The following is a 22,797-nucleotide window of genomic DNA, read 5'->3' as shown; positions in this document are numbered from 1 at the left end:
AACTGGGGCACGGAGGTTGTGCTTTGCTCAAAGCCACAGCAAGTCAGGACTGAGATGCAGGGGTTCCTAACTCCCTGGCCTTTGCTCAGATCCCCCCGCCCCCCACCTACAGGGTTTTGTAGCTTCTGGCCATGCTTGGGGCCCAGTGTGTGTTGGGGCTGGCTGAGTAGAAAAGGCCTTTGCATTGGGCTTGGGCTCAGATACCATCTTCAGTGTCCTAGGATGAAACGAGCTCCTTTGTTCCCTACCTCGCTGCACTACCTTGGCCGGCACTGCTCTGGCTGGAGATGTCCCTGGGCAGGGGCTGCACGGCTGTGTGACTGCACTGCCAGTGTGGCATAACCTCCTGCCAGTGCTCCCCTCCCCTCGCCCCATCTCCTGCACCACGACCAGAGATGACAGGGTGCAGAGTGGGGGCTGTAGCGCTTCCCAGCCCCGCTGCGCCCAGCTGTGCTCCTGTCACTGGGAGTAGGACATCCTCCCGAGTTAGACTGACCAACGACTTTCTGCTCGGAAAGGTGACTGTGTGAAACCAGCCCCTTCCTGTGGCACAAACCGGCCCACAGCTGTGCCGTTAGTGCTCCTGTGGGCCTGCGCGGCCAGCCTGGCTCGGGGGAAGGAGCTGAGGCTTGGTCCTCTTCATGCAGCAGCAGGCGCATTGCGTGGGGAGCTCAGCGATGTGTGTGCAAACCCAGTGAGGGTCACAGGAGAGACTTCATTAGTGGGGCTCAGCGAGACGTGAGGAACCCGGCCTGGCTCTTGGTTCCGAGCCTGATTATGCAGGGCTGGCAGATCAAACTCGGGTGTAAACTGAGTCCCGGAAAGACCCAGGGGTGCCCTTTTCAGTCACTGTACAGCATGGCTCTGCACACCCCTGGTGCTGTGCAAATAGTGATCGTTGGGTTTCCTTTGTGTTTTTCAGAGCATCCAGGGTCACGCAAACAACAAGGATTCGAGGCTGCTCTGGATGAACACCAGCGATTACGTCCTCTCAGTAGGATTCAGCCAGGTATGGCCCCCTGCTCGCCCCGGCGCCCTTAGCTAGGATTGTTCCTTCACTGGGGCTTTCCGCTGCCTTGTTCCTGCAGAGCTTGTGCAGATGGTGCCGTGGGTCCTGCCGGTCATGCTGTACATCTTTTGAGGGGAAGCTGGTTCTATAGGGGAGGCCAGCTTGCCTACTACATCTTGCATGGAGCGAGAGCAAGCACAATATTGGCAAAGCGCTGCGCCCACCTCCTGGGCTTTACAAGTTCCCTGGCAGCGGTAGCGGCCAAGTAGAACAGCCAGGCCGACACTTTGTCATTTCCCCTCTGAGGGGCTGCCTGGAGCTCTCACCACCAGGGAATAATGAGGAGACAAAGTGACCCTGCCAGGATTTGAACCTGCAGATCTGAGGGGGACTAGGGCTCTGAGCAGGGCTAGACAACACCATGCCCAGCTCCCCTGCGCTGCCTGCTTCTGCCATATGCCACAGTGTGGAGCTGCGCTGCTCGGAGCACACCAGGAGGAGACTTGTGGGAAAGGCTAGCGTGGCCGAGCCCATGCTGCGTTGGAGCAGGGTGCGCTGAGCGGGGAGCTAGTGCTGAGCTCTGACCCCAGTGGCCACATGCAAGCAAAAGCCTCTGAGCTCAGCCGTTTGCTTGCAGGGCCATGTATCAGGCGGTTACTCTGGGTGCAGCCTGCGTGCCGGGATCTGAGCGCTCCCGCCGGCCTGTGCACAGAGCAACAGCTGCTGACCCATCACCATGCCCATATTTGCAACCCCTGGGCCAGCGGGATGGAGCTAGGGAAAGTGACAAAGTCCATTGGGAATAGAAGTTAACCCCAACCTGTGGCATGCAAGCGAGCAGTGAGCCCAGGGGAGCAGGCTCACCACTGCCCACTGGAGCAGCAGCCGGGGCAGGCTCGAGAGAGACGGCTTGGAGTCAGCCTCCATCACCTCTCAGCTCCCCCAGCCCCCCTGACCCCACTGCCCATCCTCGGCACCACTGAGTGCTGCATTGAAGATGGCTTCACCCCTGGGTATATGCCTCTCTACCAGTGCAATCCATGGGGATGGATTCCTCTCGGAACAGTGCCTGTTGGGCGGGCCGAGCCTGCCATGTGCCGCGGCAGACTGTGAAGGCCGATCAGATGCAGGGAGAGGGCACCAGGCAAAGCCCTCGCTGTCTAGGGAGCATGTTCCCCTGAATGCAGTACAGATACCATGCCCCTTATCGGGGTCCCCTCTCCTCAGGGGGGAAGGGGGTGCATGACTGCCTGCCCAGGCTGCCTGTCCCTTTTAGAAAGGGAAAGAGGATTGCATGCTTTTGCTGCCTGCTCCCCCCACAGCATAGCCCAGGGCTACCCTGTGCCCGTCCAGGATGCACTGGGGTCGCCCACGTTCACTTTTGTCCAGACTTCTCTGCTTTTGAGCCCCATGTGGGGGGTGGTTCCCTGGTGTCTCACCCCACGAAAAGGCTCCCGCTTGTGTCCCCTTGCTGGGGGTTCAGCATGAAAACCCCAGCCCTGCAGCCCCCCGGCTCTAGTCCCTGTTCCTCGAAGCCAGCCGCCATTTGGCCTGCAGCTTCCATGGCGGCTGCTCATGTCTGCGTGCGAGCCTGCGGCAGGGGAAGCCGCTCCCCGGCCGGGAAGGGGTCTGGTTTGATCTCACTGGGCCACACCCAGGGCCCCCTGCTGGACTGCCTGTGCCTCTAGGGCCGCCTCATTGCCCCGTCTGGCTGCAGCAGCCACCGGTACTGCCTCCAAAGCAGCCCAGCACCTGGCCACGTGTGTCTGTATGCGCACGTGTGTGTGTGCATCTGTGAGTGTGAGTGTCTGTATGTGTAATTGTACACAACCAGTAAGCATGTGTCTTTCTGCTCTTGCAGATGAGGGAGCGTGAGGTAAAGCTGTGGGACACACGGCGATTCAGCAGCTCGCTTGTCTCCGTCACGCTGGACACCTCCCCAGGGTAGGAGCGCGGCCCCCGGTCCCGGCGTTGGGGGGTGGCGTGAGGGGACGTGCTGCTGATGGTTACTGGGGTGGGGGGCTCTGAGCTCGGTCTGTGCCGTGTGGGGTTTGGTTTGCATCTGGCCGCGCCAGGAGGGGTGTTCCCAGTGAGACGTGCCCATTGTAACAAGGCAGCCAGCCCCTTTCCAGGCCTGGGGTCAGAGCCCCTCCAAGCCTGGAAGCTTGGGCCTGGGTGGGGGATGATCAGCCCCAGCTGGAAAGGGGCAGGCGATTGCCTGATGGACGCACGAAGGTTGGGGGAGCTGCAGGAAGCAGGCTGGGCCCTGTGGCAGGCCCTGGAGCTGGGTGTCCCAGGTGGGAGGTCTGGGATGACCTGCCGGAGCAGGAAGGGGAAGAAGTGTTGGGTTGGTGTTGAACCGTTGGGGTTGGGGGGGCACAGAAGATGGTTGGTGCAGCCCATGAAGGGACCTGAGCAGACTCTGGGCGTGGTGTTAGCCAGGCCAACAGCCCACCCGTGTCTAGAGCCCCCTGCCGCGAGAGGCAGTGAAAATGCTTGCGGTAGCTTGTAAACTTGGCGTTGCCGGCACTGGGCATGAGCGGATGCTGGCTGCCCTCTGGGAATGCCCCAGTACTCCCAGCCCCCTTCGCTGATCCACCCCTAGTGCTCCAGATGTGCGATCGCTTTCCCTCTCCTGGCAACGCCCGGCTGTGTGGGGTGAAGAGTGGGCTCCAGGAGCGGGCTGCAGTCATATTGTCCTCCATTCCCTGGAGCCAGCTGCCCGGCTTCTCTCCCCTGCGAGTGGCTTATGTAGGACCACGAGGTTCAGTCCGACGAAGTGCTGGAGGAAGTGCCCAGGGATGGTGCCCACCCCTTGGCCCCTCTGTTGGGAATGCTGGGCAGGGTCGGGGAGCCCCTGCTCGAGTCACTGGTGACCCTTGCACTTGAGTGGCGCCAGTGGGGCACTCGGCTGGGGGAAGGTGCTGGTGTCTGGGAAATGCAGGGAGTTGGATGTTTGGAGAAAAGGAGATTCCATGGAGCGAGTGAACCAAACCGCCAGCTCCCTGCTCTGTTCTCTGTGTGGGACTGTGTCTGCCTGTCACCCAGAGACGCGCGCAGTGACTTGTGTCCCACTCTGTTTCTGGGGCCGGCACTCTGGGCGTGATGCTAACGCTGCACACGCATTGATTTGGGGCACACATGGTGTTTGCTCAACCCCTGCTTTTGTGGGCTGTTTGGGAAAGGCACGTTCGTGGCCTGGGTGGGTCAGCGCTCCCCAAAAAAGCCGTGAAGACGGCTACGCCATCGGGACCGCAGAGGTGACTGTGCTCCCTTCAGCCTGGCGTGACCTCTCCCACGCTGGGTTGGATTTATGGCCTTACAGAGAGCAGCAATTAGAGAAGGAAGTTCATCTGCGGGGGAGAAAAATCCACCCTGAAGGGAGGGGCTGGGGAGCTCTTGCCCTGCCCCCAAATGAGGGATTGCAGCAGGGCTGGTCGGTTTCCCTTTGCTTGTCGGTTGCACGCTTGGGCTCTCTGTGCTAGTGAGAAGTTGCAATTTCTGAGTTAACACTGGGTCCATTGAGCAGACCCTGTCTCCCATGCCATCTCCTTGCTACCCTGCTGCGCTGTCCCGCTGGTGCGCAGGGCCATACATGGGCATGGGGCTGGGTCCCATGGGTTTCAGGAACATCTCCGCTTTCCTGGGTGACCATCTAGACTTGCAAGGGCTGCTGATCTGCTCTCCTCCCATTGCTCCATCACCAGCAGGCCGTGGTAATGGCTTCCTCCCTGTCCTTCTGGCTGGGCTGTCAGATGGGCACCCTGTAGCTCCTTTCCTGTAGATCCAGGATTTGTTCCCCTGTTTGAAGTCGGAGACGGAGAGTCAGGCAGGAGCGTGGGGGGTTCCCCTGGGTACACGTCTGAGTTTATTTCTCTATCGCTTGCTCACTCCGAGCCAGGCCTCCCAGGCCGTGCTGGGTGCTCCTCTACCCCAGGCTGCTGGGGAGCTGGGTCATGGGTGCTAGGCAGGCTGAGGCATCTGGCACCATGCCTCACCAATCTCAGCCTCTGCAGGGACCACAGTCCAAAGGTGAACAGCCCGGGTCCTACAGGAGGTCAGATTGATCCTGTCTGGCCTTGGAATCTTGGCATGGATACAGTATCTCCCCCTCCCTCCGCTCCCCATGCTTAGGATGGAGCTTGGGCCTGAGTGTGCTAGACTCTGCCATCTTCAGTGGCTGGAGGATGGCCAGCATGGGGCTGTGTCTGGATGCTGGTCAGTACCCGCCCCGCGTCTGGGATAGCAATGACTGGGGCTGGCTGCAGCAGAGGGGAAAGGTAGTGTGTCCCGGGGCAGCCCCCAGTGTACATACAGCTGATCACGACGGGTGCTGCCTGGCACAGTGCCCGTTCCAGGAGAGGTCAGATGCGCCTGTCGTGCGTGGGGGGAGCCAGGGCAGACTCAGCTCTGGCACCAGGGGTGGGGTGGTGAATTGGCGTTGCAAGGGAGGGCGGCTAGCTCAGCCCCCTCTCCCCCCCCCATGCTGGCAGCTTTCTGCCAGCACAGCACAGCGGGAAGGGCTGCCATCTATCAGGCAGCTCCTGACACAAGCGGCATAGGATCATCCTACTTCCTCCCCTAGCAGTGGCTCTCCCTGCTCCCTCCCTGCATCTCCTGGGCACAGCATTGCTGCCTTGGCCAGGATGGGAGGCAGCCCTGGGAGCACAATGATTAGCGGGTGCTGGCTCCAGCCTTGATTGAGGCATCTGTGGGGATTGGGAGTTGTGGGGAAGGCATGGCTGGACTCTCCCTCCTGTTGACAGACGTTTGGGGTGCATCCATCAGTCATCACTTGGCACGGGTCACCTTGGGAGCTGCCCCCGTCGCTCTTCAGGAAGAACGGGCCCTCGGGCTGAGCTCTCCCCCGCCCCACCGCGCAGGAGGGAAAAGGTGGGTGCAGGGCAGTAAGACTTGGGCTGTTTGCTGTGTCAACCCAGTGACCATTCCTGGGGGCTCTGTCTCAGGCTAGGCGCTGGTCTCAGGTGATCTCACTCTCTCCCATTCATCTCTCTCACTTCCCGTCATTCTAACTCCCCCACACTACATCCCTCGTGTCTGTTCTAGGCAGATCTCACTGCAGGTGCTTAAAGGGGATGACGGGAGAGGCTGCACAGCAAATCATTCCTTCCCTGAATTCAGGGGTCAGAAATATGGGGGTTGCTCGCCCAGGCTCCACCCACAAGCCAGGGCACTCGAGAACTCAAGCTGCCGCTCACAGCAAACCAAAGATGGTCTTTCCTTTCTTGTGTGCTTTGATCAGCAGTGAAATAGCTGACACATAAAAGATCATCATTACACTTCAGAGTTAACACTCATCTTTAAATTAGCTGGGTGCGTTCGGTGTTGTGGGTCTCATTGGGGAGCCCAAGGCTTTGGGTTGGGGCGCCCAAAGCTGGAGGAAGGTTAGATCCAAAACATCCACTAATGCTTGAAACAATCAGAATAGCTGTTTTGTGCTCTATGGGTCTGGTGGGCCCTCTTTCTAGACAGCCTTCCTTGGCGTGCGAGGAGTGGCGTCTGGAAGTGGAGAATCATTCTGCGTGATTTAGAACGGGTGGAAATGTTTGGATTTTGGCTAATTGAGTGAGGATCCCCGTCATTGTCAGAGCCAGCTCCGCCGCTCCCTGCAGGAACACAAGGGGGCGCTGGGAGGGTGCTGACTGTAGGTGCCAGGCTGTAGGAACGGGCACCGCTCAGGCTGATCTTGCCTGCTGCCTGGAGACCTCCTGTCGCCCCCATGCTGGCGTCTCCCGCCCCTTGGAGTGGCCAGAGGAAATAGCTTGGTGAGAGAGTATGGCACCGAGGCTCCTGCTCCGAGGGGCCTCCTGGCTCCAGCAGGAGGGAGGGAAGGAAATGCCCTCCAAAATCACACTGAAGCCCATAATTTGCCAGGTGTCTGCACAGCCTATCAGGAAGCTGGGCCCTGGCTCACGGGGCCAGAAATGTCAGGAGCTGCTGGCTCAGCCACCTCACAGCTCAGCCAGCGGCTGGAAGATGCTGTTAGCGAGGCCTCTCCCCAGTTACCTCCTGGAAAGCACCGCTCCCCTTGCAGGCTGTTCTGTGCTGCTGGGGTGGCTGGAACCTCTGCTCCCCATGCCCAGCATAACTGGGCATGCTGCTATTGCTACTGTCGCTCAGCTGGCTGCCTGGCATCCTCCTTGCACACCCTGGGGTGCTTCCTGCGGGCACCCAGGGATGTCACATACCCGCATGCACAAGGGTGCTGGGCACTGCTGTCTTTTGTGTATTCTATTGCTCAGTCCTTATTCTACAACACCCCATTGAGAACTCACATCCCAGTAAAGGGTCGCTTGTTTGTGTCAACTGCAGATCTGGCTAAGGAGCTCGTCTTAGTACAAGAAATTTGCATTAGTAAAGATCTCTGAATGTTCCTTTGGCTGCTGACCCCAGAAATCTGCCTCTGCACCTAAACCGATCCTTGTTTCAAGGCCCTTTAGAACCACTCTGGATTTATGAGCCCTAGTAATCCTCAATCCAGACCCGCTGCTGCTGTGCAGAATGGATCTAATATCTGTACTTAGAATCCAGCAAGCCCAGTGCACAAAGGGCGAGGCCTCCCCCAGCCCCTGCTAGTGTGCGCACGTGGATCGCTAAGGAAGGCAGCTGAGGGGCGGGTTGGAATTCAGCTTCTAAATTAGATCCAGAAGTGCCTTCCAGCTCCACGGCTATGTTTTTGCAGGCTGGGATTATTTTGGCTGCTGGGCTTTATCTGCGCTGGAGGAATGTGACTGGCAGGCTGTGTGCACGGCTCTTATCTGTGTCACTTCAGGGGTTCATAGGGGCACAGCAGTATCGAAATCAGAGGTGATAAAAAGAGTTGGGGGGAGAGAGCAGTTGAGGGGTCAGGAGGCGAACTGATTAAAGAGGGGTAAACCAGGGGCTCTGTCCCCCTGGGATGCACACTGCAGAACTGAGGGAGGGACGGGTGTTTTTAGAAAGCAGTGCAGTTGAGCTGAAATAGGAAGGCGAGATTCCATTCCTCCCTCCCCCTCTCCCTCTAAATCTCTTTGAAATGACAAACCAGTGCAGGGTTTTGGCTTGTTACTTGCAAATGTGATAAGCAAATGCTGTTTTTCTTCTGCTGAAAACCCCCGGCTTAAGGCCCCTCCTTGGGCTGGTGCTGGGTCCGCAGTGCCAAGGGCTGAGCAGACAAGGTGCTAGCTGCAGTCAGTGACTGGACTGGAGGGGCCTCCGTGTAGGTGGCCTGTGATGGACTGAAGTGGGGGGGCTCACACAGCTGCACCCACTTGGTGCCTTCAGGGAGCCAGCTTCTTGGCCTGCCTGGGCTGCCCGTGAAATGGGATTTGGTGTCTCAGGGTAGCGCTGGCTTGTCCACGTCACACCACTACCTCACGCTGTGACCTGTCCAGCGTCTCTGCTCAAGAGTGGCCAGGGCTGGGCTAGCAAGGGCTGCGGGTCGGGATTGAGGGGCACCGGCAGAGCTGTGTGGAGAGCCCAGGGCTGGGCTAGCAAGGGGCTGCGGGTTGGGGTTGAGGGGCACCAGCAGAGCTGTGTGGGGAGCCCCGGGCTCGGATAGTGGGGAGTGGGGCGGGGGGCTGCAGGTTGGGATTGAGGGGCATCGGCAGAGCTATGTGGGGAGCCTGGGCTAGGATAGTGGGGAGGGCCTCAGGTTGGGATTGAGGGGCATCGGCAGAGCTGTGTGGGGACTCTATGACTGGCTATATCCTTACAAAATTCTCTGCTGCCTGATGGTCCAAGTGGAATCCTTTTCCCCACTGAACTGAGCTGGGCAAGCCGTGCACTAGGTGAAAGCTAATATCATAAGAACAGACACAGGGTCAGATCAATGGTCCATCTAGCCCAGTATCCTCTCTTCTGACAGTGGCCAGTGCCAGGTGCCCAGAGGGAGTGAACAGAACAGGGCAATTATTGAGTGATCCATCCCCTGTCATCCAGTCCCAGCTTCTGGCAGTCAGAGGTTTAGGGACACCCAGAGCATGGGGTTGCATCCCTGACCATCTTGGCTAATAGCCATTGATGGACCTGGCCTCCAGGAACTTATCTAGTTCTTTTTTGAGCCCTGTTATAGTTTTGGCCTTCACAACATCACCTGGCAAGGAGTTCTACAGGTTGACTGCGCATTGTGTGAAGAAATACTTCCTTTTGTTTGTTTTAAACCTGCTGCCTATTGATTTCATTGACTGATCCCTGGTTCTTGTGTTATGTGAAGGGGTAAATAACACTTCCCTATTCACTTCCTCCACGCCACTCATGATTTCATAGACTTCTATCATGTCCCCCTTCAGTTGTCTGTTTTCCAAGGTGAACAATCCCAATCTTTTAAATCTCTCCTCATATGGAAGCTGTTCCATCCCCCTAAACATTTTTGTTGCCCTTTTCTATACTTTTTCCAAATCCAATATGTCTTTTTTTGAGACGAGGTGACCAGACCTGCACGCAGTATCCAGGGTGTGAGCGTTCCATGGATTGATGTAGTAGTAGCATTGTGATATTCACTGTCATATTGTCTATCCCTTTCCTAATGGTTCCTAACATTTTGTTAGCTTGTTTGACTGCCACTGCACATTCAGCAGATATTTTCAGAGAAGTATCCACTACTCCAATATCTTTGTAGAGTCATAACAGTGAATTTAGACCCTATCATTTTGCATGTACAGTCAGAATTATGTTTTCCAGTGGGCGTTACTTTGCATTTATCAACATTGAATTTCATCTGCCGTTTTGTTGCCCAGTTTTGTAACTCTTCACAGTCTGCTTTGGACTTAACTATCTTGAGCAATTCTGTATCCTCTGCAAACTTTGCCACCTCACTGTTTACCCCTTTTTCCAGATCATTTATGAATATGTTGAACAGCGCTGGTCCCAGTACACATCCCTGGGGAACCCCGCTATTTATCTCTCCATTCTGAAACTTCACCTTTTATTCCTACCCTTTGTTTCCTATCTTTTAACTAGTTACCAATCTATGAGAGGACCTTCCCTCTTATCCCATGACTTCTTACTTTGCTTAAGAGCCTTTGGTGAGGGACCTTGTCAAAGGCTTTCTGAAAATCCAAGTACACTGTGTCCACTGGCTCACCCTTGTCCACATGCTTGTTGACCCCCTCAAAGAATTCTAGTAGATTGGTGAAGCAGGATTTCCCTTTACAAAAAACATGTTGACTCTTGCCCAACAAATCATGTTCATCTATGCATCTGACAATTCTGTTCTTTACTATAGTTCCAACCAAAGTGCCTGGTACTGTTGTTAGGCTTACTCACCTGTAATTGTAAAATCCCTGTGAGGTGGCTTTGAGTTCTTTAGATCACTCGTCTGGTGAGCAACAGGACAGCCACTGTGTCCTGCCAGCCTCTTTCCCTCAGGGCAATTGGTTCTCCTGTAAAATTTGCTGGAGTCTTTTCCTCCCAAGTGAAGATCCAGGTGGGGGCAGGTGCTGTTCTGGGTGGGTCCCTGCTCTCTCCCTGTGCTCTCCTTGGTTCAATTACTGCTAGCTGAGGAAAATCAGCTGGAATTGCCCTGCCTCTGCGAGGCACAACAAGGAAAGTGCCCCACAGCCCTTTCCCAACCACAGGGCCCAGGATTCCTCAGGTATGGCCCTGGTTCATGAAGTGCCCTTGGCTACTGTTAACCAGGAGGCCACAGGGACAGGGGAAACCACAGTTGAAAGGTCAGTTCATCTTCAGAAGCCACCAAGTGAGGAGACCCCATCTGTCCACACTGTCTGGCTTCACTTCAGGGCTAGTCACTGGGAGTTTGGGGCAGTCACTCTGGGTGGAGGAAGCAGGAGGGGGCCAGCCTTGCCCCTGTGTGAAGCAGGCCAAAGCTCTTGGTGCCCTGGGAGTGGCCCATTTAGTCCCCTGGGCACTGTCTGTGTGCTCCTCTTGGGCAGAGAGGAGTCTGTGAGGTCAGGAAGAAGTGACTGACACCTCCTTTAGGGAACCAGGAAACCACTGCCTGGCACTGCCAGCCCTCTCTGGTTCCTCGCACCGGCCAGAGAGTTTGAGGAAGAAGCGAGGGGGCTAACACTAAGCGCAGCTGGCTCCCTCTAGGGCTTGGTCCTCTTCTGTGGGGTTCCAGGCTGGGCATGGCCTGAGGGCAGCCCAGAAACCCTCCTCGGGGCAATGGCCAGAGGGGGCCGATGAGTTATGCGCTGCAGCCTGCTCTGCGTACCGACCGCTCTTCTCTGTGCACCGGTCCCCAGGAAGCTGGTAGGTGCTGGCTGGTGGAGCGGGGCCCAGCAGGCAAGGGAGCACTCACTAACCTAGTGTCAAGCAGCATTGGCATTGGGTGTGTCTGTTCCGCTAGGAAAGCGGCTTGGAGGGGAGAAGTTGGCGTGGGCCCGGGGGGTGCTGGGAAGCTCTTATTTGCTTTTGAGGGAAGTGTTAAGAGGCCTCGGCAGGGCCTGGAGAACAGGGCTGGGTTTCACTGTGCAGGAGCTCTGCCAGGCCTGGGACCCAGGTGTGTCACTGCTAAACTTAGCCCTGCCACAGTGGGGCTCGGGGAAGCCCTGCATGAAGCTGGGTGCCCCATGGCTCTGGGTTCCAGCTGGGTGCCCTGTGCCCCTGGTCCCTGAGCCCACCCGCTTGCTCCCCCAGCTGCCATTCCTTTGCTCTCGTGTTGGAGCACAGGGGCATGCTGGGAGCGAATGTAGCTCTGCTCGAGGTGAATCCATGAACAGGGCAGGACCCAGGGCCCATCACAGCTGGAAGGAAGTGACTGGCCGGCTGCTGCTATAAACATCCTCCCTCCAGCGTGCGTGAGGCCTTGGATGGCTCAGCCTCTGGCCCCTGAGTTGTCCTGGAGCTCTCATGCTGTAGCTAGCGCAGCCAGAGCCCTGCTGGCTCCGACCTAGCCTGTCTCCCGGGGGCAGGGCAGGAGTCCTCCCTGCGCTCTGTTTTCCGGTACTTTGACCCAGCAAATTGACTCATGTGCTGCGGTGTCTGCCTTCGCCCTCGGGAAGCTCTGCGAGCCTCCTGCTCCGGGTGAGAAGAGCTCTGCTAGACTGCAGGGCCTGCTGACCCTAGAAGCTGGGAACGGAGCCTGTTACCTTCCTGCCTCCACACAGAGCTCACTGGCACCGACCTGGAGGAACAGGGAAGCGCTGTCACAGGCCAGGCCCAGTAGCTGGGACGTTCTTGTGTTAGGGGATGCTCCGGCCCCTCCCCTGCCCCCCAGCCTAGAGAGTTCCTTTCCCATTGTAAAGCCAGCCTCCCTCGCACCAGCGTCGCAGCACCCCCTGTTGGTGGTAGCACTGGGCGTGGTAGCACAGCCACCTGCTCTGGAATGGAGCCCAGGGCCTGGTGGCTCTGCAGGCAGAGATCGGGATTAACCCTGGGAGAGGGAGCAGGCGGGCACTGCAGGGCCTGGAGCGCCGGCTGACTTGGCGTGGCTCAGGTTTTCTTCTCCTCCCTTCACTCCAAGGCAGCTGATGCAACAAACCAGCTTCTGCCCTGATGCAAGTGTAGTGTCTAAACCGCTGCCTGACCTGCCACAATCCAACTTCCTGCTCTCCCCTTGGCCCTGGCGCTGCCTCACCCAAGGTTAGTGTTGGCCGGCCTGCTCTGGTACAAGGGGCTCCATAAAATGTGGCCGGGATTAGCAGTTAGTTTGGCAGAGTGGCCAGGTCTGCCTGCACTAGCACACGCGGCCTGTTCCCTGCCGGAAGTCAAATGGCCTCTCTTGCGCTGGGATCTGTCAGGGTAAGAGGGGCTGCTCCCCACTGTCATGCAGCCATCTCTGGGGTGGAATGCAGCACAGCGTTTAGGAACGCTACAGAACAGCTTAGCCCAGGAAATGAGGGAAGAGACGGTAGCCGGGGGAGTTTAGGGAGAGGGTCTTTATCCAGGTCCCTGGAGTTAACGTCCCTATTCCTGTGGGAAGACTGTGGGGCATTTTAATGGCAGTGTGTGGCTGGGCCCTTGGTTTCATAACTGTGGTACCGCCCCCTCCCCCATCTGCTCAGGGCGGGGAGTCAGCCACAGCCCTCTCTGCAGCGCTGAATACCTAGCCTGTTAAATCCTCTTCTGGGAGCCAGCCACTGGGTACTTGCGTGGGGAGGAGGGTTTGCCCCCAGCAGGGTAAGGACCAGCGTGGTGTAGAGCTGGGAGCAGAGCACCCCAGCACTGTGGCACCACTGGCAGGAACTGGGGAGGGAGGGGGGGTTGCCATGACAGTCCTGGCTGGTGGGAGGCTCCAGGTGGGGGAGGGCGGCCTCACCCTGCAGATCCATGGGTCCTATTCTCAGTGCAGGTCTGTCCTGCCTTCTGCTGTCCCAAGACTTCCTGCTCTCCTGCCTGCCTGTGCGCTGCTGCTGCTAGGCATTTCCTCTTGCGTGGCAATGCGGGGTGTATGGGCAGCTGTGAAAATGCAGGGCCTGTGTGTAACGTGACATCAGCAGCCCCCTAGGGGAGGGCAGATCTTTGTCTGTCCCCCCCGCCCCGGTAACTCAGGGGGCTGTGAAACACAGCAGCCCCTTCTTGTGGCTAGAGCCCCGCTCTGTGCCTGGTCTGGCACCAGCTGAGTTGCAGATGGCTTGCTGAATGAAAGCAGTCGGTGTGGCCCAGCACCAAACCTACCTGAAGCCAATATCCCTGCATTCCAGTTTGGCACCTACCACTTGCTGGGAGCCCCCCGGAACCCCTGGAAACAATCAGGGCAGCTCAGAAACGGCATTAGGAGCAGCAAGTTAAAGAAAATCGTACACTCAGAAAACGGGGCGAGGGAGCCTGCTTTCTGCCTGGCAGAGGGTGCAGTTCCAGGACTCGCCCAGGTCTGGGAGGTGCAGCAGATAGGAAGTGAGATGCCCAGCCGGGGTCTGCCGTTCATCAGCTGCTGTAAAGGCCGCGTTGGCAGGACTCGTATCTCAGCTACACAGTTCCCTTGCCTGGGTGTTACCAAACCGGAGTAGAGAGCATCGCACTGGGTTAGGGCCTCAGCCTGGGGACCTCTCCCAGGAGGGGGCACTCTTGCTGTCTCCACTGCCCCAGTGTGCTAGGTGCTGCAGCAAAGCGCTTTGGTGTTCAGTGAACTAAGCGCGGGTCCCCACTGAGCTAGTTCCTGTTCTGCCTCGCACTTAGGGGCAGTATGGGAGCCGACTCAACTTCACCCATCTCTCCCTCCTCAGTGCCCGGCTTCCCTAGCCTGCCGGCTGCCTTTGGCTTTCCAGTCTGAGGGGCCTGCCCGGGCCAGTTCTGTGAGTGGCAGGGTGGGAGGGTCGCAAAGGGCTCACGGCTCGCTGGGCCTAAAGAGAGCCGCTTCCACTGCTGGCAGACAATCCTCCAGCTTTGGACAAGCCAGCTGCCCCGGTGGCTTTCTACTGACAACACTTCTTGCTGTCCTGGGGCTGCAGATGTTCAACCCCCGTGGAGCCTGGCGCCCCCTTCCTGCCAGGGTGGTGGCATCTGCAATCGAGGGTTTCTAAATCCCTTATGGACATGACACCTTGTCTCCCTCCCTGGCTTTGCCCAGTGGCCCTTGCCTCACCCTGTCTCTGTCCCTTGGAGCAGAGAATCCCAGCTGAAACACAAGCCAAGGCAGGAGCTGGGGAAGGGGTGTGAATGGCAGGACTGTCCAAGGACAGACAGCGAAGAATGGGCCTTTCACGGGCACCAGCGGGTGCCGCAGGTCAGCAGAGCTGTCGGAGCCGCCTGCCGAGTGGAGCTGCGCTCCGTGCTCCTTTCCAGTCCATGCTCCTTTGTCTGGTTCCGGCCGGCTCCCCCGCGTAGCACAGCAGCCGCTGGGGCAGCCTGAGTGAGCTCTTAGAAGTGGCCCTTTCTGCTCAGCAACTCACTTCACAGCTTCCCCTGCATAGCCCCAGCCACGCGGGAGCCTCCTGCCTGAGCGGGCCCGACAGTGTATGTGTTGAAGTGAGGAGGGTACAAAGCGAGAGGTGTCAGCCCTGCCCTAGGACAGCAGCTCCTTGCAGCCCACTGCTTTCCGTGCCCCCGGTCCTCGCGGGCAGGGGAGTGAATGAGAGCGGGTCTGGGGCACTTCTTGAGCGGGGAGGGGGGGCTCGACCCCTTTACAAAGGCAGGGACGCAGCTCACGCTTGCTCACCGGCGGCTTGCCGAGCACCCGCACCCCAGGATAAAACGCCCAGCGAGGGAGAGTGGGAGAGCTTGTGTCTTGGCATGTAACTGGGGGAGCTGTGGCCCTCAGACGGGGTCTGAGTCTCTTGCAACTGGACACAAATTAGCATGAGCCAAAGTGACATTAATCTTTAGTGAGCACTGGCAGAGCAGGGGGGTGCAGGGCAGGACTGAGGGGCACTGGCAGAGCAGGGGGGTGCAGGGCAGGATTGAGGGGCAATGGCAGAGCAGGGGGGTGCAGGGCAGGATTGAGGGGCAATGGCAGAGCAGGGGGGTGCAGGGCAGGACTGAGGGGCACTGGCAGAGGTGGGGGCAGGGCTGGCAGAGCAGGGGGCTGCAGAGCAGGACTGAGGGGCACTGGCAGAGGTGGGGGCAGGATTGGCAGAGCAGGGAGCTGCAGGGCAGGATTGAGGCGCCTGGCAGAGCAGGGGGCAGGACTGGCAGAGCAGGGGGCTGCAGAGCAGGACTGAGGGGCACTGGCAGAGCAGGGGGCAGGACTGGCAGAGCAGGGGGCTGCAGAGCAGGACTGAGGGGCACTGGCAGAGGTGGGGGCAGGGTTGGCAGAGCAGGGGGATGCAGAGCAGGACTGAGGGGCACTGGCAGAGGTGGGGGCAGGGTTGGCAGAGCAGGGGGATGCAGGGCAGGATTGAGGGGCACTGGCAGAGCAGGGGGGTGCAGGGCAGGACTGAGGCGCCTGGCAGAGCAGGGGGCAGGACTGGCAGAGCAGGGGGCTGCAGGGCAGGATTGAGGGGCACTGGCAGAGCAGGGGGCTGCAGGGCAGGATTGAGGGGCACTGGCAGAGCAGGGGGCTGCAGGGCAGGATTGAGGGGCACTGGCAGAGCAGGGGGCTGCAGGGCAGGACTGAGGCGCCTGGCAGAGCAGGGGGCAGGACTGGCAGAGCAGGGGGCTGCAGAGCAGGACTGAGGGGCACTGGCAGAGCAGGGGGCTGCAGAGCAGGACTGAGGGGCACTGGCAGAGCAGGGGGCTGCAGAGCAGGACTGAGGGGCACTGGCAGAGGTGGGGCAGGACTGGCAGAGCAGGGGGCTGCAGAGCAGGACTGAGGGGCACCGGCAGAGGTGGGGCAGGACTGGCAGAGCAGGGGGCTGCAGAGCAGGACTGAGGGGCACTGGCAGAGGTGGGGCAGGACTGGCAGAGCAGGGGGCTGCAGGGCAGCAGTGCCAGAGCTTGTCCCTCTGGCAGGTGTTGGCCTGCGGGGAGTGGGACTGGGCTGTCTCTGCTCTTTCGCAACATTGGCCCGGCATTAGTCCTCCCCGCAGAGGCCCGATTGATCCTCGTGTCAGGCATCCTGCTCTGCTCATGATCTCTCGTGGGGAGTGAGCCCCCTGCTTTGCCTCTGGCTCAGCCCGTGTGAGCTGCCTTGCTTGTTCCTGCTGCCCTGGCATGTTGTATCATCACTGCTGGGAGCCAGGTTCCCCCGGGGCCCCGGCTGTGCCTCTCCAGGGTGCAGCCCGGTGACTGCCGGGGCAGACTGGCTAGGGTGCTGCCCCCTCGCCTTGCATGGGAGGAGCTGCTGTGCGAGGGCGGCTGGATGAGTCAAGCAAGCAGCTTGTTTAGCTCCTGGAGGAAGTAATCCAGGGGCGGCCAGGAAACTCAGCCCAGTCATTAGTGCAGCCGGCCCAGCGGGAAGGGAGCCGTGCTGAGCCGGCTGCTCTGGCCGACACGCCCAGGGCAGAGCCCCGCCACCCGTGCTGCACGCCAGCAGCTCAAGCGCGTGGCCGGCAGCTGGGCCTGGCCTGTGTCGGGTGCACAGATCCTGCCGTCCCGGCTGTCCTGTCCCCTCCGTCCTACCCCCGGCCTCCTCACCATGGGGGGCTCTTACCCTGCTGGGGTGCCGTTCCAGACACCTACTCAGCACAAACTCCTCGGTGTTGCTGCTGCAGCTTCCCAGCTATACGTAGCAAGGGCTCTGCTCCAGTGCCAGGCAGGGTCTTAGCGGTGCCCAGCCAGAGACCCGGGGCTCTTGGACCAGCCTTCCCCCTCCAGGCTCAGCGGGGTCTGCTCCAGAGCACCTAGCAAAGCTCAGCCATGGCAACCCCTCCGTTCCCCTTCCTGGCCGGGCAGGAAGAGTCCCATTGCTAGCCATGGACTGGGCTCCTGCTTCCGGGGTAGTGCCTGGCTGCTGGGCCAGGGCCAGTACTGTGGGGTAAGCAGCTGCTCTGAGAGGATAAAGCTGGGGGTGTAGGCCCATGTGACACCCACCCGCCCTGCCTCCACCAACGCCGTAACCAGAGCGAGCCAGCTTGGGCCTTCTGGGGCTGGCACCTCAGTGTTTCTGCTCCCCCAAAGGGCTGGGGCTAGTTCTCTGGACCAGCTCAGCCCTCCCCGGTCAGCAGCGTTCCGCAGCGTGAGCCCAGTGCTCTGGCAGCAGAAGGATAGGTGCCCCAGGCTGCCCTGCCGAGCAGCCCCCTCCCCAGCTTGCGTTCTGCAGTGTGGGAACGCTGTGGGGTGGGGGAGGGGAATGCACCCCCTATTCCCAGCGAACCCACTCTGAGCAGTGTCGCCACCTCCCCACCATACTTAGAGATGCACCTGACCCGCGTTTCCACCTCTGCTAGCTCTCTGCCGGCTCAGGTGAGCCTTGCTGGGTTTGTCGGGGTTCTTGCTTTCCCTACACTCGTCTCCCACATGCTGCTGGAAGCCCCTGCCGTCTCAGCCCAAATTCTGAGGTGCTGCCATGCATCCCAGGTGCCAACTGAGCCCCAGTTACCAGATCGGCCCATAAGCACCAATAAGCTCGTACGTTCATGCAGCACCTTTCTGCTGGAGAGCTCCTAAGACAGGGGTTGCTTTGCGCAGCGCTGACATGCAGCCACCTCTGGGGAGGAGTACAGCAGCTGCCATTGCATGGCACTACCCTACTCCACGCTGGGACCGGAAGTAAACAATTCCATGTCCAGGGGAAACTGTGGGGTGGTTTCATGTAGACAGAGTATAATTACCCCAGCTGGTATTCAGTCAGCTCGAGAATGCCACCAGACCGGTTCTTGTGCAGAGTGCCTGGGATGTTGAAAGATCACAGAAGGTCAGGACCTTGGGCCTGGGCTACACTAAAAAATTAGCTCAACCCGGCAAGGTTGTCTCTCAGCGAGGTGTAGTAACTACACCGAGGTTCCATCTCATCTGAAAGACAGCGCTCCCAACACATCAGTGCGGTATTTGTTAGAGGGTAGAGAATCAGGACTGCTCCCTGCAGCACTGGGCGTGCGGTTTGGAGGTGTCCCACCCCCTGCGTCCCCGGCTGAGAGGGCAGCCCTGGCACGTGTCGCCGGGGGGCAGGCTAGGCCGAGGGGAGGTAGTGTGCGTGGGGTGCAGCAATCCATGGGCTGGGGCTAGTCCAGATACTTTCCTTCGAAAGATGGGTCCCCAAGGGGAAGTCAGTCAAACTGGGGCAGGCAGCCACAGCTGCACCGAGTTGGATGGGTCTCCAGTCTGTACAGACGCTCCTGTTGGGCTGGGGTGGGGAGCCTGTGCTCCTTCACAGGGTCTACACCGGGCACAGCATGCATTCCAGCCCTGTGGCAGCACAGCTGGCACCCTCTGGGCATCTGGGTTTCAGGCAGGGTTAGAGACCTGAGTGTAGGAGCAGCCCCCAGCCAGCAAGCTGGCCTGTCCCTTTCCCCACTTCCCCCCCACCCCCACCGCCCAGTTCATGTGGCCAGGAGGGCAGATCTGGGGCGGAGGGGAATAACTGGCAGTGTTCCCTCCAGCTCTGCCCTGGCCCAGTACCCAAACCGGGTGCCAAGCAAAACGGCTGTGCAGGCCTTTATTACCAATGATAGTGTATTCTGGCTGTGACAAGTGGCCCCGTTGTGGATGGGGTCCCCTGGGGTGGAGATGTGGGCGCACACAGATAATGCCCACCTCCTCGGGCTGGCGGGGTGAAGACACAGCCTGACCAGGGCTGGGGAGCGGAGCTGTCGTCCACGGCGCTCAGCCCAGAACCGTAGGCTCTCTTGGCAGCCTGCGCACAGGCTGGTGCGGCAGCGAAGGGAGAGACAGAGCCCTGGAACTGGCCTCCAGAGAGTCGGGGAGCTGGGAGGGTGAGCGAGGCGCAGGACGCGCACATGGGGCTGTGTGGATGTGCAGGGCTGCCTGGCTCATGGGGCAGGGCACCGTTGTGGGCTCTCCCGGTTCTGCCGTGCCTCGGGGCATCACCATGGGCAACCGCCAGGGCTTCGTTCCTCTCTGTGCAGCTTGCTCAGCTTGGAGATCTGTGGCTAGGGAGCACCGGAGGAGTGGCGAGCGTAACGACACTGAGCTGGCACAGGTGGGCTGGAAAGGGCAGCCTCTGGGGCCTCAGGGTAGGGGGCCTTGTCCTGGGGGGTCTGTGCATAGCTCAGCCTTGGCCTCCATCCTGGCTTCTGGGGAGCAGCCTTAAAGCCAGCGCCCCTCCTCTCTTTAGTAGCCAGCCCAGCCTCCCATTCCACTGTGTGTGGTGTGAGGTAGAGCCGGGCACTGTAAAGCCTGGAGGGCTGAGGACTGGGCCAGGTCTGCTTTCATCCTCACGCTGTCACCTGATTGTGTTTCCTCTGAGGCTCCGGCCGGCCGCAGCTGCCTTGCCCTCGGCGCTTCTCAGGGGGCTAAGGAGAAGGATGCCGGGGTCCAGTGCGGGGGCTGCTGCTCCTGAGGAGCAGTCTTTCACTGACAGAAGTCTTGCCAGCACGACCAGCTGCCAGCAGGCCAGAGCAGGAGGCAGGGCCATTGTGCTGATTTAGGTGGAACACAACCCTGTCACTGTCCGACATTAACCAGTGTTCAGCAAGGTCAGGGGGTGATACACAGAGACCTCCTCCAGCTTGGTACCATGCACCACCGAACAGCCTTTGAACCTTTGACTGAACACACAGAAAAGCAGGAAAACCAGAGAAAATGTTTCATATGTCAAGTATTAGTCAGGCTTTTGTTTGAACAGCATCCCTTGTGCCCTTTCCCTTGGCTGGAGGGAGGGGTAGAGAACTCAGAGGTGTTAAAGATAGTGCTATCTGGTCCTTGGCGGGGAAGTTGGCTGTGATGAGCTGGAGCTGTTGGTGCTGCTGTTAAGGTCCGGTCCTGTTTCCTGAGAAGAGCAAACAAGACAAGAAGGGGACAGAAAAGACCACCAAAGACAGACAGTGCAACTTCTGGCTGGGGGGGTTGATTCATGTTTGCAGCCTCAGCGCTGGAGAAACACAGGCCCAGCCGTTCGGAGAGCTGGCATATTGGGAGCATCATTGGGCTCTTGAGGGCATTGCTTTGACTCCCTCCTGGTCCCAGGCTCATTGCGTTGGCCAGCGAAGACAGCTCTTACCAGACAGAAGGCAAAAGGAGAGGGGTAGGGACAGGAGGATGTAAGGTGGGGAAGGAAAAAGACACACGGGAGGGGGTGACACCGTCTCACACCCCAGGCAGAGTTTGGGAGTTAGCTGGAGCAAGGGAGGTGGAGATGTCGGCTGGGTCCTTCTCTCTTGTCTGGTCTGCTCAGGACATCGCTCAGAAGGAGGATGGAGAAGGTCCCAGGAGATGGCAGCCAGGATGCTGACGTGCACTCCTTCTCCTTCTTTGGTCTTTCAGTCAGCCCCCTCGCCCCTACAGTAGCCAGCTTCCCCCCGCCCCACAAGAGCCTCTTGTTAAGAGCCCCAAAAGGGAAGGGGGATGGAACAGCCCATCCCCTCATTATTGGTCCACCATTTAGGCCCAATTTCTGACACGTTAATTTTGAGCCATTGATTTGCAGTCCCACACTTCTCTTGTCTACGGGCACGATTGTCACGCAGCTCGTGAGTTCTCTCAATAGGCCTGGTTGATAGGACTAATTCAGCATCCATCTCCCTTCCGCACCTTTTTCCAGCCGTAGTTATTGGTATCGGCTATTGTGACGCTTTATAAACTTTCGCTCCCTTCATACAGCTGGACTCACAAGTCAGCTGGTTACCAGAACACCTGCTGGGAGGAGAGCTGGGGTGGGGGACAAAGCAGAGCACCGGAAGCCAGGCCAAGCATCCATCTGGGGAACCCATTTGCACTTGAGGGACCCTTGGTTACCGTGTCCTCTTTCTACATCCCTCTTGTGCCTCTTGCTGAAATAGCCTGGTTTGTCCTCCGCCGTCAGTGGGGGAACAGAGGGGAAGGGATAACTCCTCGGAGGGGAGGAGTTATTTAGGCTGGCAGAGGGGCTGTAAATGAGGGGTAATCAGGTGAAATGGAGAGAGGGATACTTCAGGCTGACCTTCAGGGAATCATCCTGCCAGTGGGATGGCCGGAGCTGTGGCGCCTCCTCCTGAGAGAAATGGAGGAAGCTTTCGGCATTTGGCTCACTGAAAGCTAGACTAGCCAAACCACTGGAGAAAGTGCAGTGGGCCGAATCCCAGACTGGCCCTTGGGGGTGGATTATCTCTGAGCTCGGGACCTTTTTAAGCTCTCATTTCTGGGACAGCATAGCATAGCCCAGCACAGCTCCCCCTCCACCCAGCCAGTCTTTCCGAGCACTGGGATTGCTGTAACTTTCCGTTGCCAGGCAAGAGAATTCACACACAGCCAGGCTTGCCTGGTCTGACAGGAGGTTGCACGTTGATTCCCAACTCCTAGGAAGATGGGTGGGAGTGTGGGGGGAGGCGGGGGGTGGAAATAAATCAACCTCTGTGTAGTCCCTCAGCTTTGGGAGCCAGAGACGATGCTGGTATTGGAATGGTACCCACCCAGCTGAATCCTAGACCTTGGCTGATGTATGTGAGCTCTTGGATTATCCAGCCCCCGGCCACAGGATTGCTCCCTGCACTACACAGGGAACGTCTTTCTGTTCTGTGTTTGTACAGCACCTAGCACACTGGGGTCCTGGCCCAGGACTGGGCTCCCCAGTGCTACCATAATAGAAATAATTAATAATAATTTGCATCTACTTCTGGCCTGGCTTTCAGAGGCATTGCTCTGCCCAAGTCCCCACTGAAGTCAGTGGGAGCTGTGTCTGCTCTGGAGATCAAAGCTTTAGGGCCTAGGAGGCAGCACATGGGTTCCAAGGGGGGGGCCCTCAGCTTTGGGGGCAGGGAGAGCCGCTGTTGGAAGTGGCTGTGATCCCATTTGATGGGAAGCCCTGTAAAACTGGTGATATGGGAGCAGCTGTTCCAGGGTTTCACCAGATTTACAAGCTCCCAGGAACACTCACTAGACAAATGCAGAGCTCCTGTGGCTTGGAACGGACACAGCTTTCTGAGCGGAGGGACAGCCAGCGACCTCCACACTGCCCCCCGCTTGCTGCGTTACCCTGTGGGCGGGCTGGGGCACCGTCTCTGGCGCTCGGGTTCGAGGGAACATGCCCAGCTGCTGTTGTCCGGCAGCCAGTGCTAAGAATTCTGGGATGCTTGGGGGGGGTCTGTCTGGTTTATCCTGCCACCAATCACTGTGGTATCAGGGCGCCTTCCATGGAGAAGTGGTAGTAATAGCCACGTCGCTAGGGGACTTCATGGAGTGTTTGGCTCTTTTCCCTCTTCGGGGATGGGGGGCAGATGTGGGTTCCGTGGAAACATTCTCTCCTGGCCTGGTGCTGGGGGGAAGCAGAGAGGAGAGGAGGAAGGGCTCCAGATTGATGCTCCGTTAAACCTTTCCCTGCTGCAATGGATAGTCTTATCAAGAGCTGTCCCTTAGAAACAGAAGATGTGAGTGTGTTCTCCTGGCTTGGCGAGAGGCTGCTCCCCCTTTGC

The 22,797-nt window shown here is 58.9% G+C and overlaps 1 protein-coding gene across 1 annotated transcript in view; it reads left to right on the top strand.

Moving 5' to 3' along the window:
• Positions 1–22,797, top strand: part of CORO7 (coronin 7) — a 171,908-nt gene that overhangs the window by 67,710 nt on the left and 81,401 nt on the right. The window contains exons 8-9 of the mRNA XM_037910321.2: positions 923–1,009; positions 2,871–2,953. Coding sequence (XP_037766249.1) covers positions 923–1,009; positions 2,871–2,953 — 170 coding nt within the window. The remainder of the gene's footprint in view (positions 1–922; positions 1,010–2,870; positions 2,954–22,797) is intronic.

Source organism: Chelonia mydas, chromosome 10, assembly GCF_015237465.2.
Source record: "Chelonia mydas isolate rCheMyd1 chromosome 10, rCheMyd1.pri.v2, whole genome shotgun sequence".
In the NCBI taxonomy this organism is placed as follows: Eukaryota; Metazoa; Chordata; order Testudines; family Cheloniidae; genus Chelonia; species Chelonia mydas.
Note: the sequence above shows the minus strand (reverse complement) of the source record. Positions and strands in the feature narration are given on the sequence as shown.